General features: G+C 42.3%; 1 protein-coding gene across 1 annotated transcript in view; it reads left to right on the top strand.

Moving 5' to 3' along the window:
• The window catches only part of LOC147673595 (potassium voltage-gated channel subfamily V member 2-like), a 32,713-nt gene extending 27,236 nt beyond the window's left edge, over window positions 1-5,477 (top strand). The window contains exon 2 of the mRNA XM_086947492.1: window positions 1,707-5,477. Within this exon, the coding sequence (XP_086803618.1) occupies window positions 1,707-1,973 (267 nt within the window). The 3' untranslated portion in view covers window positions 1,974-5,477. The remainder of the gene's footprint in view (window positions 1-1,706) is intronic.
• Window positions 5,478-18,422: the final 12,945 nt, after the last annotated feature.

Genomic DNA, 18,422 nt, shown 5'->3' with positions numbered 1-18,422 from the left:
CAAGGCCCCTCCCTGGATAGGAGGGGCTACGGGCCCCTCCTGGGAATTTCCCGGGGCCAGGACATCTGCGACGGCAGATGTGGTAAGTTGTGTGGGGTGGGGAGGGGGGTTTACGCTACCTTCTAGACACCTCACACGAGTCCTCGGACGACCATAAAATGGCGTCGAGTTCATTGGGGCCCCCGTCAAGTCAAGGGAAATTGGTATGTGCACATGAGGTACAGCCCTCTGTGCGGTCGACCCTCGCAAGTGAGGGGGTAATTCTGGTTTAGGGATCTGACACCGGTTACGACCTTGCCGTTGGCCCTTAACGTTAGGATGTACAATTTCAAGTTAAAATGTATTTGTAGGATGTTAGTTTCGGCTAGGAGAACCTTTGTATTAGAAATATGTTAAGGTTAGCCAAAACATCGTAATGTGGAAATGAAATTGTACATAATATGAAACTGTTATTTTAATGTTTTGATTTTGTTTCATATTTTAATAAATACGGCCGGGAGGGTCACTCCCTCCCGCCTTCCAAAAGTTCAGAACTGTTTCCGTTTTCCCATCCTTGGGGATTGTGTTGAGAGGGGGTGGCGGGTATCTCAGTCATATAAGAACTAGCCTTTTTTTATAGTTTTTTATTTGTTTTAATTGAGAGCCTTCAAAATATTACCATTTGCCATAAGCGCCAGATAACATCCATATTAGCGTATTCGTTCAGCCAGTACAACCGTATTTGCATGAGGTAATAATCAAGCTATAAGGTAAAATAAATAGCAAATAGAAAAATATAGGGTGAGAAGTAAAAAAGCTACTGTGGCAAGTTCCTTGTTAGGTGGTTATCACTGTGAGCCTTACACATTCTTCACGTGAAAATGAGGATCAGGCATTAGCTAACACATACATGCAAAAAGTTAAAGTGCGCATGTGCAATCACATCATGTCCAGTCACCTGTCAAAAGAAAGAAACAATAACCCATTGTCTCAAGAATACTACCAGCCACCTATATTAAACAAGACCTAGTTGAACATTACTACATTGCTTATCTCACAGTCTCTGCTGAATGCTGGAATAATTCTTGGGCCTTGCTTTATGCAGTGTCTCTGTGATGTTCTGAGACAGAACAGGTCGCGGGTTGGATATAGTATATGGTCACCCAAGCCATGGAGGGAAACCAATAATCCTACTGCCAAACCTTTGCAAAGATCCTTAATTCACAGATTTTAAAAGGATGTTCTTTCTGTATACGGAATTCTGCTTTCTTTGTCAGACATCAGTTGAAAGGAGTCTATTTACTGCACACAATGACTCACTTAGGATAGCACAGCCAGTGCCTTTAGAGTTGGTTTTGAAAGAAGTGATGACTGTGGCAACAGATGACTAAGAGGTGAGAACAAGATTTTGAGAATCTCCTGAAAGAAGACATAATCTCTGGGGCAATGACAGTGGTCTGGGGAAAATTGATTGTATGTTTAGAGTGACTTGGGAGGCTGCTGAAATATCCTGATTGTTGACAAAATCATTGAGTAGGGTTGCTGTTAGTTAAGTTTTACACCTAATATATCAAGTTTGTTGTTGGCGTAGATTTTAAGGGCAACATTGACATTTAGTGCTAGCCTTATTTGAATGATAAATGTGAAGATGTTGTGGCTGAGAGGTTTATTGTTAAATATGGAACAGTTCAAAGTTTGAGAATCTCATTCCTTCTTTCTGTTCCCAGGTCAGCCTCTCGACGGTCGGATATGGCGACACAGTGCCAGATACAGCTTTGGGCCGGGTTGTTGCGTTCCTGTGCATCTCTTTCGGCATCATCTTGAACGGAATGCCAATTTCCATTCTGTACAATAGATTCTCAGACTTCTATGGCAAGCTGAAAGCACAGGAAAGTACATCAACAGTGAAATCTGGAACTGAAATCAGGTTCAAGGCAAGAGCCATGAAGAAAATCACAGAATGCTTTTTTCCGGATTCAGAGTGGATGCGATGAAGGACACTAAGAAAGGTGGAGTGGATGCAAGGGAAAAATTATCCACAGTCCCTCACTTTTTATAATCTATATATAAGTTATTTGAGAAAAAAATCATGTACAGATTTTAATTTATGTACTTCAAAGGTGGGCGGAGATGGTATACCTGTCATTCATGGCAGATGTAATTCGAGAACAAACTGAGCAGACTACTGATTGGGTGCTGTGATTATGCAATAAAATTTAAATGTTATTAATGACACATAAACAATAACTTTGAGAAAATGTTGTAGCGGTATGTTCAGGAACAAACGATCAATCAATCAGGGTTTGTAGAGCGCGGCTGCTTCACCAGTGAGGGTCTCGAGGCGCTGACGAATAGTGCTGCCGGTTCTCCTATTGGTTGAATACCCATGTCTTGAGGTCCTTCCTGAATTGCTGGAGCGATGATGAGGCTCTGAGGTGCAGGGGGAGTCATGCCAGGTCTTGTACACCCGATGGGAGAAGGTGCGACCTCTGCTGTATGTTTGACGGATGCAATAGGTGGTAGCTAGGGCGAGGGATCTAGATCTGAGGATTGGTAAAATTATTCCAGGCCTTGAATAAACAAGACCCCTTAATGTCCTTTAACAAAAACTAACAAGCATTTACAATGCAATAGGTCTCGCAGCATTAAAGTTTGAGTTACTGGCATTGTAAATGACAATGCTTTGCATTATTTATTTATTTTAATTTGCAATTATGCAAGATTAAATATTAGGGCCATGCTCAAAGCGTGGGGTTAGGTTTTTCACTTTATTTCTAAGAAACAATGTTGATTGATAAAACTGAAGTATTTTCGTGGGTATGACCGAATACAAGCATTCAAAGAAATGTTTCAACCCCACCTTTCATGGAATCGTCAGTTTCAATGTAATGTAAAGCAAATCGCACTTCAGATTGTGTTCAATGCAAACATTTTACTAGCACTGTAGTCGTCATACATGCACAGAGAAGAAAGAGATCTAACAATTCACAGTCCTTAAAACACAAAAAATAAATATATGCCAGCATAAACTGGAATACCTAGATACATGTAAGGCAAGAAGCCCCCCGTATATTTATGATAAACGTTATCCAACAGATACTCAGCTATCACTAGTGACACAACTGTGATTTAAGCCATAATCAATCCAAAACGATCTCAATGAGAAAGCAGCTGAAGTAGAAAACACAAGTCCTTAGCACACGACCAGCTAAGACCACAGCCATAACGAAGTAGCAACCAAAAAAAGAAACTATCAACATTCTGAAATTCAGAGAAAATACACAGACAGAAGAAGCCAAGCATTTGTCATTTTTATATTGAACAGGTGCACCAAGCCATAGTTGAGCACTTTACCGATTTAAAAGCCATACAAGGAATATTCGTTTCGTAACCTCGAACAGCACCGTGTAATGGCTTGGGAGATAGGGCAGGCATAAAACGTAATCAGCTGACTACCTTGGGATGCATAGCTAACATTAACCTGCTGTGGATCCGAACTGATCAAACAGATATTAGACTGATTATCATCGGTTCAGTACAAACCACAAGGCTGATGTTCATTATACACATCAACTAAGTCGAGTGATGGCAAAGGTTGCTATGTTCCACCACCAAACACCGCCCCCTCCAACTCATCCCTACCATCACCAGCTCAAAAAGAAGGGAAACAAGCAACACAGGAGAAAGAGGGGATGGGAGAGGGTGGATGAGAGAGAGAGAGAGCGAGGTTCAGAACTGCGCACAAAGCCTCCTCCTCCCGCACGGCACCGCATGATGAATGCCGCAGAGATAAAATGTCACGAATTTTAATTCCGCGACCAGCGCAGAATGATTTTAAAATGAGGCGAGAAAGCACCGATTTTTACATTTGCCCGTCCCCTGCTCTGTCTCCCCTTCCCGCCCCAACCCGCTGATTTGTCATATTTCGAGGTGTCTCCCATGCCTTACAGGCACACTTACAAAAAATATATAGGTTTCGCGAAGAGGCGTGGAAGCAAGTAGGCAATTTAAAAATGCACTGTCGCTGCTATAGGTCACTCACGATAAAAAAACCAAGACGTGAGCGTGCACATCCCGGAGGTTCGGGAGAGTCACACCTGTCCTGGGGCGGGACTTCCGTCTTCTGCAGGACGTCTTCTGCCCACGGAGTGGCTGGCCCATTGGAGTAGTGGTGACGCGGGGCTCCCATGCCCGAGGGAAGCCCTGCAGAGGCTGAAGAAGTCAGGAGTGGTGAGTGAGGCTTAGCTGTACTGGGGTCGGCGGGGGGGGTGTGGAGTGTGTCTGTGTGTGCATGCATGTATGTGCACTTGTGTGTGTGCCTGCGTGTGTGTCTCTGTGTGTGCGCTCGTGTGTGTGCCTGCGTGTGTCTCTCTGTGTGTGCGCTCGTGTGTGTGTGTGTGTGTGTGCGTGTGTCTCTGTGTGTGTGTGTGTGTGTGCGTGCGTGTGAGAAGCGAAAGCAGGGGGAGGTGTGGCTGTGTGTGTTGGACCTTCCCAGGAGACAGGAGATGTGCACACGTGCGCACGGCCTGCTCCGATCCGATTCTTGAAGATGCGTGTGGCCATCTCTGGTCTCCTGGGAAGCTGAGCCGGTGACTATAGGTCTCTGGCGACACCGCGCTTTCGCGCGGTAATCGCCACGAGACCTAAAAATGAAAGTTTGCTTTAAATCCCATAAATGTTGATTTAAATACTTTATATTTCTTATTTGTAGGAGGTGTAGTTCCTCAAACTTTTGAGGTATCTCGAAGGCAAAGAATCATGGATCAGTGTATGGGGCTGAGATGAAGTTAGCTGAACAAGCATTTCTATGATTGTTACTTAAAACAGCACAGAAAGTGCTTACTACTTGCAGCAAGGGAACTCCAAGGTTTTCTCTAGATCTGATATTACTGTGAAATCTCTGGTAAAGGTGGACAAATGATGAGACAGCTGATAACCCTTGCCAAAACCCAACACTATATTTTTTTGTACAGTATTGTATTTTGTTGGTTGTTAGAAAACGCTTGAAATATGATGAAACAGTCAGCTGAGCCTGAAGAGTATGTTTCAATCGGATTGGATCGATTAAAATAAACCCGAAGCTTCCTCGCAATGCAGCATTTTAATATTAAGGATTTCAGCAGGCCAAATATACATCTTTCTGAGATCTGGCCAAAGGAGTTTGTATTATAAATTAAAGTGTACCTGTTCCGCCATTTTTCCCACTAAACAGGTACAATAAAGCAGTGTAGATTTTGGAGCTGTGGCATTTTTCAAACAATCAATCAGGATTCGTAAAGCGCGGCGAATCGCCCGATAAGGTATTGATTCTTGGTCCCCATTGTAGCACATTGAGAACACAGTGAAATAAATAATTTAACCCAAAGCTATATTTGTGCCACCTGAAGCATGAGAGCTCAGATCAGTCATTCATTCATGCTGAGCTGCACTCTCAACCTATACAGTAGTGAGAGCCCAAGCCATACAGAGGTCTTAGTGCCAAGGTGGACTAGATTACCCAAGTAAAGAATTATATGTCCGCTTGGAATTTATTATTTAACAAGATATTTAATGGAATTTAATTAACTATAGGCTTATGATTTTTGCATTGTGCTGAAATACATGAATAAATGAGTTGGCTTGATGGCTGAATTATTATTACATATACTTAAAAAAATGATTTCCACCAAACTTATATTTCACACTAATTTTTACCTGCCTTTCTAATATTGTTATATTTGTGGTGAACAATGAACGTGAATGTCAGTCACAGAGGATTTCCCTACTTGCTAAGATCTTCACTTTTAATGGTTTCTGCTCATACGTTATGGGAACCGCTAAGTACGCTAGAAATCCACAGTGTATTTTTCTTTGGGGATTAATTCACTTGCCTAGAGCAAAAATGATTTCTTGTCTTTCAATTCTGATTGGACTGAGGGATAGGTATGAATGAGGCTGCTCAATGGATGAATGTCTAAGAGAGAGAGTACCCCACTATCCCCAGGGATCAGGGTACAGAGACAACCAGTCTAGGAAAAGTCCCTGGGTATACACTCACAAGGAAATATACTCTATTTCCGTATCTTAACAGTCTAGATATTCACACATATGTGTTCACACCAACCCGACCCAATCAATCACACTGATGGTAAATGGTCAATTTCCACACTAAAATTGAACGTTCACAGTCTTTTTAATAAAAAACATACAAAATTATGTACATACATAAACAGTTTAAAATTTCAAAGAAGGATCTTTGAACCTATGCAATAACAAAAAAAAACGATATTCAAAAAACAGTTCACGCCCAGATATTGTGAAAGGGGTACGGGAAGTCTAAATAACTCAAAAGGTATTCATTCTAATCAAATAGTGACATATACAGTCAAAGAAGAGGATTGGAAAATCGCCCATAAAACTACAAAGAAGTGGAAAGTTCCCTTCATCTTCAGCTAATTATCAGCGAAGAGGCAATTGACTCTCATACTGCCGCCTACAGAAGATTGTAATCTTATAGTATGTAGGAATTGATAAAGCTTTGTATCCCGACATTAGGAAGGACTCTTATTCCATCCAAGAAAGCATGAAGCAGTACAATAGTCCTGAGAACCTCCCGGGGGTGAATTCTATCTATACCCATTAGGTAAGAACAAGTTAGCGGGAGAATAAAAAGATAGACATGTGTGTAAATATCAAAACGGATAAGGAGGTGCCTGATAGTTTTTCCGATTTCCACATTAAAAAAGAAACAGAGGGACAATATAGAAACAATGTGTAAAATTAGTCTTTGGCACGAATATATGATTGTTCCTTGCATTAACTGAGGGATACCTGAAGGACAACAAGACTGTAAAAACGTGTATTACCAATTGCCTGTAGAACTACGAACAGTCATGGAAAAGAGAGGTAAAATACCCTGGGAAATAATAAGTACCCCAATAGAGAGTTGGGAGAAATTAGAACATGAAATACATTCTTGTGTCAAAACCAAAAGCAATGAGAAAATGCCTGATTATGAATCGTACCACATCTCAGAGCAGTGATACCTTGCTTTTCTTCATATGTACCTACAGGGAGGGTGCTAAATAATAATCCCTGAAGCCGGTGATCCCAAAGAAACGGCAGTCCTGAAGAAGGTGCTAAATATCGAGTGTCTACAGCACCGAAACGCGTCAACGCATTCTTTTTTCTTAATGCAGAATCCAAGTAGGGTCTGGGAAGCAATAGATACTAATTTATTCAGGGTACTATTGACTATACCACGTGCAAACAAATTGAAGACCATTGGATCTAGTCATTTAAGTGGCAAAGAAATCCAAAGGCCACACTGTAGAGGTTTTCTTTTCATGATTATATAGTATTTCTGTCTGCTATAACTGTTTTTTAACATGTTTGTGATATATGACTTGTGATATATGAATTTATGCTTGTCGAATGTTTATATTGAACTGTTTTTTGAATATCGTTTTCTTTGTTATTGCATAGGTTCAAAGATCCTTCTTTGAAATTTTAATCGGTTTATGTATATACATAATTTTGTATGTTTTTTATTAAAAAGACTGTGAACGTTCAATTTTAGTGTGGAAATTGACCATTTACCATCACTGTGATTGATTGGGTCGGGTTGGTGTGAACACATTTGTGTGAATATCTAGACTGTTAAGATACGGAAATAGAGTATATTTCCTTGTGAGTGTATACCCAGGGACTTTTCCTAGACTGGGTGCTTATTGGATGAACCAAAGGAAATGATGGACGGAGCGTTGACAATACAAGATACAGATCAGTTGACTGGGGGTGAGTGTTTGTATTGTCAGCGCTCCGTCCATCATCACCTTTGGTTTTTCTTTGTTCGCCCTAAGTTGGCAGGGTATGCCCAGACGTGAGTCCCTTGCTCACTTTGCCACTGGAGTCAAGCAAGCCCGGCTGAAGACAGCTGTAATGCCAGAAACCAGTCCTGGAAAGCTTGATTTCGGTTTAGGGAAGACATGGCTTGGCAGTTCGGGCTGGACTATTCCCATGAGGCACAGGGTCAGACTGATTTGCATATGGCCATGTCTGAACTGGGGTGGCGGAGTGAGCTAAAGAACGGTGATGGATTAAACCCAGATCTTTTGACTGGGGGTGAGTGTTTGTATTGTCAACGCTCCGTCCATCATCACCTTTGGTTTTTCTTTGCTCAATGGATGGTCCTTTAACCAAGAAGAAGAAATACAGCAAGTTGTCCAACTTCAGACAGACATCCTTTTCTGCCAAATTACCTGTGAACTAGGAGAATATAGAAAACTCAGTTATTCAGAGGGTAATGTTGCTGATTACATAGCCAGTGCTTAATTTGTCCAGGTGGTTGCAGGCAGGCGGAAGGCCACCACCCTCCTCCCTTATGTGGCATCTTTCATTATTATGTCCGTCCTCACACTGGTCGCGAGTGTTGAACCAGTGTGGTCTACAATCTTATTCAGGGAAAGCTGCTTCTGACTCTGTGTGTGAGTTGTAGTAGTGAATTGTCTTGTAAAGGACCCATAACAGGAAAAAACAGTTAGGTTTAAACTACTTGCTGGTTGACAAATGCCTTTTCAGGGTACCAGTGGTGAGTAGGATTAAAAAAGAAGCAGGGATAGACTTTTACCCTTCTAAGAGGTTGACATGTTTCTGCCCTCAAATGAATGCCAGACTTCCTGTGACGACTCCGCGCTCTGTGGCACGATGACACATTGTAGTGATGAGACGGATTTGCACAGGAGCAGGTCTTGGCAGTTTCCCCCAAAACCTCCAATAGGGAAACTAACCATTTAGACAGAGGTCCATGGGATGATGAAAAGGTGGCGCACCCAAGGATTGGCTTGGTCTGGTACATATAACCTTTCAGCGATCTCATTGATTCACTGTTGATTTACGGTAACCAATAGGGACCTTGATCCTGAAGAAAGCTCCTAGACCCTTGTACATGGCATTCCTTTAAGGACTTACCTGTGCTGACCACCTGGCAGGGTCGAATCATTCAACCACTTCTTTTTAATCATTCTCACTAGTGACATGAATAAAAAAATGTCAACTTGTGAGTAGCTTTACCTTACTGCATTTTTCCATTTGTGGATTCTTTTCGTCTTTTATTACATCTCAGACACAAAGGTTCAGAAAGAGCTCAGATGAAACAAGGTTTTAGCCTTTAAAGTTTCGGCTAGCATCTTTTCACGCTTTTTACGAGACATATTGATGAGATAAAAATGTTTACGAAAGTGCATAGCAAGCAGGCCACCCCCTCTGATACTAGTGCAGAATGGTGTAATTTGTAAGAATACCCCACCTCCCCCAGACGATATGAACAGGGAGTAGATTTAGTGCGAACGAGGAACGGAGAAATCTTAAATGTACATTGAGCAACTGAAATTAAAATATTTACTACAGCTTTAGCTATGTAGTTTTTTCAGCAATGATATATATTTGTTTTATATTCCGACTAGCAGCCCGCCCCAGCGTTGCCTGGGGCAGAAGGGGGCTGGGGGCAGCATTTCAGGCTTGCGCGCACTCCCGACCCGGCCCCCGCCCGCCACGACATTGTCTGTGTCCCGGACAATGTCGTGGCGGGCGGAGGCCGGGGCGGGAGTGCACGCAAGCCTGAAATGCTGTCCCCAGACCCTGAGCCTTACCGCAGTTGTTCCGGGCCAACCTCCTGCACCGGCTCCCTCCCGTCCCGTGTCCCAGAGCCTTACCTGAGCCGCCGCTCCTCCCCGAGCTCCTCACTTCACCGCCGCTCCTCCTCGTCATCACGTACGTTGCGGCAGGCGCTACGTCGTGGCCGTCAGCGTTGCGGCCGGCGCTACTTTCAGGGCACTACTTTTTTTTAGTTATATTTTTAAATGTACGTTTTTTTTATTTTCTATAGCCTATGTCCATCTGCCCACCCTGAGGATTACAACAATGTATTGGGTGTGTGGATTGGCGCTGTGGTTCCCGAGTTTACCTTGCCAAAAGGTTTGTGTTCTCTCTTTATAATAGTAGTATAGATTAGAAAAGCGATATGGGGTGCAGTACCCTATCTGGTTCCTAGAGGGCCTCGTTTCGCAATTCAAACCAGCCATAGACGCTTTCCTTTCAATTTAATCTTCACAAAGTGATCAAGACATTATACATTTCATTGGAGATTTTTGTGTGTGTGCAGTTTTATATAGCACGAACCGAAGGTATCAGAGCGCTTTGTGTGAGCACCAGTTGCGTTACACAAGGACGCATTCATTTTGAGGCACGGGTAGATTACGTGATTTACTCATAATCACAGGGTGTTTTAGCCCTTTGCCAGACTCGAACCTGGTTTTCCAGCGAGGAAGTCGTCCGCCCTATCCGTTAAACCATACCCAGCGGGTAAGCTTGACGAACCTTAAACAGAGACAAAACACAAGAGGTATTACAACCTTTAATAGGCTCAAGACCAGGGCCCAGTGAAAGATTATTTATTTACAAGAAAACAAGGGTAGGAATAAATCGTTTTCTAAGTGCACTCCCCCAGAACTCGTAGGCAGTGCCACTGGAATAATGCAATTGTGTGGCATGGCGTTTTCAGCATAATAATAGATTTACCGCAGTTGCCACATAAGCCATCATCTGCTGCAAAATCTGCAGATTTTAACAAAATAAAAAAATTGTTTCTAGCTCAAACGGTCCGAAAGTTAAAAACGAAGCGACGTGTGCGTGCAGTGGAAGCCCCCCTGCACAGGTTAACTGGGCGCCTTTCTGTTGCTTGTTATTATATGAGGGTGTTAACATGGTACTACTGAGGTGCAACCACTGCCAAGACGGTGGAAACAAGTATATAAATGACAAAAAAATGAAGTAATACTATAACAAAATGTGCTGCATTGAGCAACATAATTTGACTTTTCTTGCCACATAATTTACTCAACCGTGCCACATAATTTGATCCTCCCCTGCCGTATAATTCCAGTGGCCCTGCTGATAGGTATATTGTGCTAGGGTTTCCTCAATGGGGAATAAATTCCGGGGATAATCTAGTGAAAAGGTCAGGATTGCAATCATGGACTATTTCATGAAAATATATTTGTTTTTAGTATTTTGGGATGAGAAAATTGATTTCACAAGATTTCTAAGAGCGTGCCTGGAAGCCAATAATAATAATTTTACTGCACAGCTACTCTTTAATGTAGTGTTTTGAGAAAATACAATAGGGAACATTTTATAGTGACAGTGGTTCATTTGGTGAAAAATACATGCCAGGGATCTCGTCAGGAGGCAGCTTGCACCAGCCCTTTCTCGTGTTAGCGCCGCCTAAAACAGAACCAACTACTAACCATGAAAGTGGGGAGAGGGTGTGGCGTAATGGCCAGAGCTGCCGACTTCTGGGCTGGGGAACCAGGCTTGAGTCTTGGCGTTGGCTCCTGTGATTCTGGGTAAATCACTTAATCTCCCCGTGCCATAAATGAATTTGTCATTAACTGGTGCTCATGAAAAGTGCTGGTGTTGATGATTAGGTGCTCACGAGAAACCCTTGCTCAAATTAAGCAATGCTTATAGAGAGTATCAATAGAAAAACACCATATTTGCATGCATTTTTACATTTATATTTTTATTTAAACCTCTATATTTTGAAAGAGTGAAATCACTAATTATGTGGTGTGAGGGTGAAATGCCTCAGTTTTCTATTCGATGCCTAACGAGCAAATCTGTGTGATCATTTGACATCTTTCAGGTGTACCTATGACCACAGCAGGTGAATAAGTACAATGAAAATTCCACAATCCAAATTGCTGCCTGCTATTATGGGCAAAGAACCCTTTCAGCAGCAGTTTAGTGTAAATCATTTTAACCCCTTAAGCGCTGCCGTCGGCCAACGGTCGTCGCAAGCACTACCTTGCCAGTGCTGCGCACGACCGTTGGCCGACGGGCCAGTGCTCGTTATTCGAACGTTCAGCACTGGGTGATGAACGTTCGACGCAGCAAAGGGGTTAAGGCATGTTGACCAAGATTATTATTTTTTATTTAAACACTACTCTCACGTCAATCAGTCCACTAAATAAGGGGTGGGAACTCCAGGAGTTTCACAGAAAATCCCTGCATGATTCTGCGGAATTCCGCCAACGGGAGAAAAATATACTGCTCATGCAGCAATTTAGCGCCAGTAATGCAAGCACCACTAATAATCAGCACAAACAACATCATGCGCTGGGGCCTTGGCCAGTCGCGTTGATTTTGCTGCCGCTTGAATTGAAAATTTACTAGAGCGGCAATAAATGTTCTCAAATGGAAGCCCTCTGTTAATGTTAATGTTAAGAATGATTTATAAAGCGCACTTACACCGGTTGGTTTCATGGCGATGTAGGAAAGGAGGCAGAATCCGTTACCCGAAAGAACATTAGTTGTACGCTTGCTCCTCTGACCATGAAAACTCGTGAACGCCGGTCAGTGGCGTAACACAGGCCCCCAAGCTCCAGGGGGGCCCCCTCAACACAGAACTCTGGCCAGAGAGCTCCTGATTGAGTCCGAAGGAAGCCCCTCCACGTACCTTGCAGGGGGGCCCACTCAAGTTTCGTTATTCCAGTGACGCGGGTAACCGACCGCGCTCGAAAATCATGCTAGGGAACTCCAAATCTCATTCGTGCGCGCCAGCTCACATATTTTGGAGCCTCGTGGGAGAAAAATTCCGCTTTGCAACAATTAGATAAATGTGGCCAGAACTCCACATTAAAGAGTAACACGGAGGGGTCAAAATTCTTCCAATTCCGCGTGCCGAACTGAATATTTTATCCACCCCGGGTTTCCCTATCAAATAAATAATGTGAACTGTCAGAAATGTAAAGTCTTTATGGAAAAAGTTGTCAGCTGACGTTGTGAGCTCAGAACTTGAGAATAGCATACTATTACAATGACCAAGGGATTGGCATTTTCATACTACTGGCATGTAATAACAAGACTTCAATAACTAAATTATACATAGGCCCGGATTTAGGGATTGGGACATAAATGTAGGTCCCTTTATGCATACTTGTGAAGTTGGATTTTATCTCAGTTACAAATCTAACCCCTTGTGCTCAGATGTGCTATTTAATAATAATTGTTCATCATAGTATTTCATATGAATGTACATTATATGTACATTATATGTTTTTAATTTGTCCTTGGCCCCTCTATTATAAGATGTGAATCAATAAGATTCAGAAATCTTGGATCAGATCACGTGAATTGCACCAGGGCTCTGTGGTTTATACTTTTGAGGGCATTTTTTCCATTATCTTTAAGAGGAGATGCGAATTGTATGTCAGGACGGAGGCGAGGATTATGCAGTCCTTTCTTCTCTTTATTAAAATAGCAAATTTAAAGTGAATTTACTGACAGGAACAACATTTTGTTTTCATGTTGATCAATCGGTGCAAATGACAGTGTGAGGTACTCGCCAAAATATCATGAACAAATGTAAATTTGCCAGAAAACAATTTCAGTATAGGTGATGCAGCTATTTTTACCAAACAGTGGATTTGGGGACTTTTGGGTCTTTAACTTTTTAAAGAAAGAGATCTGTATACATCTGGGAGCAACAGAAGCTGTTCATGTTTCATCTGCCTCTTTAATGAGCTTGATCTGTTAACAGGATGGCCTCAAAGAACCCCTTCTTAACGAGCACTTAAGACTCCAAATGAGGCACGTGTGCAGTCCCAATGGGGGATTAAGGGTAATCCTATTAGCTGTGGGAATATCCATCGTTTACTAGAAGAGCATGGCGCATCTTTCACCGAAACCAGCATTAAGTTCCCTTTTTAGGGCAGAGGATTTCTAGTTCACTTCTTCTTTAAGATTTTCCTGCCCTGCATGCTATTTCGGTTCTTAAGAAAACTAATAAAATGGCCACCTGGGTCTTTTTCACGCTCGATAATATACATTTTTTGGCCAAACATCACCACAAAAGCCAGCGCAATATTTAGGTATGTACCGTATCACCTTTATTGTTTTTATTCAGAGCCAATTATATTTTAAATTATTTTTTTTTTAAATGGGCACATGGGCACAGCTATCAAGTTCCCTGTGTCCTTGCTTGAATAGTAAGGCTAGTGCCGTTTTGTTCTTAGAATTCTGGGACTTGTGGTCTTATTTTACCCAGTGCAAAACTAAGACTACAAGTCCCAGAATTACCTAACTAGTCACACATGGACTTGAGAAGAGTCCCTGAGCCCATAAGTAAAATAGAAGCTATTTTGATGCAAACAGCAGTGGTTCAAAGGCACCTCCTGCCACATCCTCCCCTGCTAGCTTACACTGCAGGCACAGGGCGCGATGGGCGGCTGGGGTGAGTAGAGCGCTGTTACACGGTTAGACTTATCCATTCGATAAAACATTGACACCTAATACATTTACAAAGACTGTCCATCCAAACGATTCCTCTCTCACCATCAGACCGTCCATCGATCCATCCATCAGTTTCCTCTTCATTAAAAGGGTCCTTGAAGAAACTGAGGATCAATATAACCATTGATCATTGATTATCAATCAAGGTTTCTCTCTCTCTGGAATGGGTCTAGAGTACTCTGGTGTTGCTGTGCAGTTTATGGTCAATTGCGCAACATTCCCAACAAATCCCTCATACTCATCCTTAATATGAACTGGAAGACCCCTACCACCAACCAGCTCATGCTCGTGCTAGTAGATTCTAAATGTGACCATAATAAGGCAGAGGACAAATATTGGTTGAAATGAACTCAAGAGGAGGCTGATAAGCCTGGCGGATGTTCTTTAAAGCATTTTTAATAAGAGAGCATCCATATCACATTTTTTAAATTTGGTTCGCTACTTCTCCATGAGGCTTCAGAGTCCTAGACTGATGGATGTTACAGTAAGATATAATTTGTCTTATCAACCAACTTCATCACTGTTTCCAAGGCCTTAATTAGGTCCTAAGTAGCTGACTAGTGGCCAAGTGAAAGGCATTTTAAATCTCTCCTTGAATCATTCCACAAAAGATGCAAATATTTGGGTGGTTTCTGTAAATCTTGAGCAATAAGCCTTTTAATTACACTTTGGACATCCAGTTGTAAGACTGGACTGTGCCCCTTAGACAGGCCCTGTTTAACAGGAGAATATATATTCCGTATCACCTTAAGAGGCAACCAGATTACCAGTGATAGAAGGGATAGCACTTGTATGTTGACGTCCAAAGTCATTACCACCATGTCTTAATATCCCCTGTTTACTTAATTCCTAGATATCTTATTTTAAAATCAGTTTGTTTTATTTTATGTTCTTTTTCGAAATATTATTAGATGCTTTACACATTTATTAAATGTAACTTCTTTGGCTTCAGTTACAACTGCCCAATAAAATTACGACAACCTTGCAAACCACCATTTTTACAAATGTCAGAATTATGAATTTGTCTGGAAAATGTGATAGTTGGATTTTTGCGACAATCAGTTTTTGATAAGTCAAACCCTCTAAAATGTAGTCAGTGAAAAATGGGAATAAATACCGAGATCTGCCGATTTTTGGAGTGGTTAGCACCAACATATGCATGTTATTGCCCATTTTAATTGGGAAACTTGTAATTGGCGTTATTATACACATACTGTAAAAATAAAGATCCCACGGATATTGTTATTTATTGGTGTGAAAAATAATACCGAAATATCAAGGTACTAATCAAAGCCATGACGTGCTGTACCGTTTATTAAATTGTACTTTAAAGTAATTAAAACGTGTTTTTAGTGATGCTTCACATCTGTATATTTAACATTCACAAAGTACACTCTATTAGAGTTTTATTCACGTTTCCTTAAAACATTGCAATACACAGTACCGATATTTATACCAAATGATTTATGTTCAACTGCTCTTTTCCTTGATAAATTTGCAATTTATTCTGTCTTTATTTCACATTTTTCTCTTTCTGGAGCTCTAAGTTTCACATTTGGGTGATGCAATAATGCGAAAAAAATAACCTATGAAAACCGAGAGGACATAAAGCTCTATTTTGAGAAGTGGACTGTCCCATCTGTGTCACAGGGTGTGCCCCCCAAGCAGCTGCGGCTACTGCCCCGTGACTGGCGAAACTTGCAGCTGGCAACATGACCGCCTCCCACCTGCGCGGGTTTCCGGTTCACCGGCTGAGCTGATCGCAGTTTGAAACTTAAATGTTCACGTTTTTCCATATGTTAACTTGTGATGTGAGTTGAGTGTTGGTGAAAGAAATTAAACAATTATGCATGTCGTTGTGCACATACCCCACAAGTAAAATCTGCCCTGCTTTTTTAGGTACGCTTCAGGTCAATTTTCATATCCCCTCAATCTCTGATCCGCTTGTCCACTGAGATTTTCATGTTAAGAATAGACTGAAGCAAGATTCTACAGATGGACATCAGACAGTGCCAGATAATACTTTATTTCTTATATTTTATTTGGGTATTCATTAAGCATCAAATCAAACTCGGAGGGCAATAAGGCACTGTGCATAGCAGCAGGATGCCTGACTAATATGAAGATAGGCAGACGTGCAGATATATATTTAAAAATAACTCGAGGCAATATGTATAGAAATGCAGATAAGAACAGGTCAGAAGCACAACATCATAGTGATAGAGGTGGGATTAAGGCATTAGATTACGCTAACGCGTGGGAAGCACTGGTTCAAGCATTGGTGGATCATCAAGCAGAGGAACCATAGGAGCAGGTAGCTGAGATTTGGGAAGAGTCGCCTCGCCACACTACCAGGTACCTTGAGTAATGCGAGTACTAAAGGCTGAATCACGAGTTGAGGCAGAATTGATGGTCACAGCCATACACACCGGTGGGGGTGGGGGGGTTGGCTAGGTGATAGTTGGGAATTTGGGAATAGATTAGTTGATAACTGAGATCCACAAGATGATGTAAATGCTATTATTACATGTTAATCACCAAGATGTCGAAATGTGGTTTCAACAATGGATGCTCCAAGAGGAGGGAGATGGGAGAATAGGGAGATGTTGGATTTGAGCTGATATTTAATGATTGCAGAGTATTGTGAGATGTGTGAACAAAACGAATAAAATATGTTTTCAAAAAAAGTGATAGAGGTGGGATGGTGAAGGGATATAGCCTTGGGTGAAAGGAAGATTATGGGCTGGAGGTGGTGTTTGAAGCCTGTCCTTAATTGCTCCAGTGATTGAGCAGGTCTGAGGTGCAAACAGAGACTGTTCAAGAGTCTTAGGGTCGTATTATGAGTTTGGCGGTGCAAGAGCGGGACCACCCACTCCCGCACCTCCAAACCCGTGTATGAACCGCCTGCCAGATCAGGAGTTGTGTTCTGGCCTAGCGGGCGGTTCTTTGGCGTTTCCACGGCCGTGCCTATGAAATAGGCACTGCAGTGGGAAAGTCAAAGGCAGTGCAGATACTGGGGTGGAGGAACTGGCTGCAGATACTGGGGTGCAGAGGGGCTCATATTGTGCCCTCCTGTGTGCATCCGCATGGTGTGAGTCCGCTTTCCTCTCTGCCACAGTTTTCATGGTGGACTCACAGCCATGAAAATCGTGGCGGAGAGGAAACTAGTAATGTGCTTGGGGGCGACCGCGGTGGTCCTGCCAAGCGTACTGCGACCTCAGGATTGCCACACAACCGCCATGGAACAGCGGTTGCGGTGGTCCCAGGGCAGCCTGACTTCCCTAGTCATAATAGGGTGGTCGGGCGACTGCGACTGTCTGGCGATCCATGGACCTCCCGGCTCATAATAAGGCCCTTAGTCCAGATGCAGAAACAGTCTGTTGGCTTATGCCTTCAACTGATTCTTTCAGATTCACAACATGACTATGTTTGCGCTCCACCAGATTTGTGGAGTTTAGGGTAAATGTTGACATGTTTACTCAAGTAGAGAGTCTCACGCGACCCACAAATGATGTTCAAGTTGATTCTGGCAGAGAGAATCACCCAATGCAGTGCTTTTAAATCAGATGAGATGTGCTCAGCTTTCTTTGGAGACTAGTCAATGGATTTCACATTGCACAGTGGCTCTATTGGTGTCTGATACGACGCGGGGTTGGACGGTGGAATGGAAATTCAAAGGCGGAAGGAAAGGTTTCATTATCTACAGAAATGTATGCAGGAACCATGTTGATTGTATATTTTAATGGCACGAACCTTCAAGATCAGAGAGCGGTCTTTGAGGAAATCCAGAGAATATGAAATGTATTATTTCCCACAGCAGAAGGCAATAATGCATCACTGACCCGGGCTAAAGAGATACCAGTAACAAAAAGTGGAAAAGCAATAAATGAGCCTTTTTTAATAATAATAAAACACTTATAGAGCGCCTGGCTGCACAAACTGTGTGTCCCCGCGCTAACTGCTTATAAATCATCCAAAAGGTGGACCCAGAAATACTAGAGAAAGGGAGTCATATCAGCTAGCTATTTAGGGAAGAGGAACGTTTTGAGTTTTGCTCTGAAAATTCTTTCGGACGGTTCCATCCGCAATTGAAGGGGGAGATCGTTCCAGTG

Source organism: Lissotriton vulgaris, chromosome 12, assembly GCF_964263255.1.
Source record: "Lissotriton vulgaris chromosome 12, aLisVul1.2, whole genome shotgun sequence".
Taxonomy (NCBI): Eukaryota; Metazoa; Chordata; class Amphibia; order Caudata; family Salamandridae; genus Lissotriton; species Lissotriton vulgaris.
The sequence above is the reverse complement of the archived record's forward strand: the minus strand, read 5'-3'. Positions and strand labels throughout refer to the sequence as shown.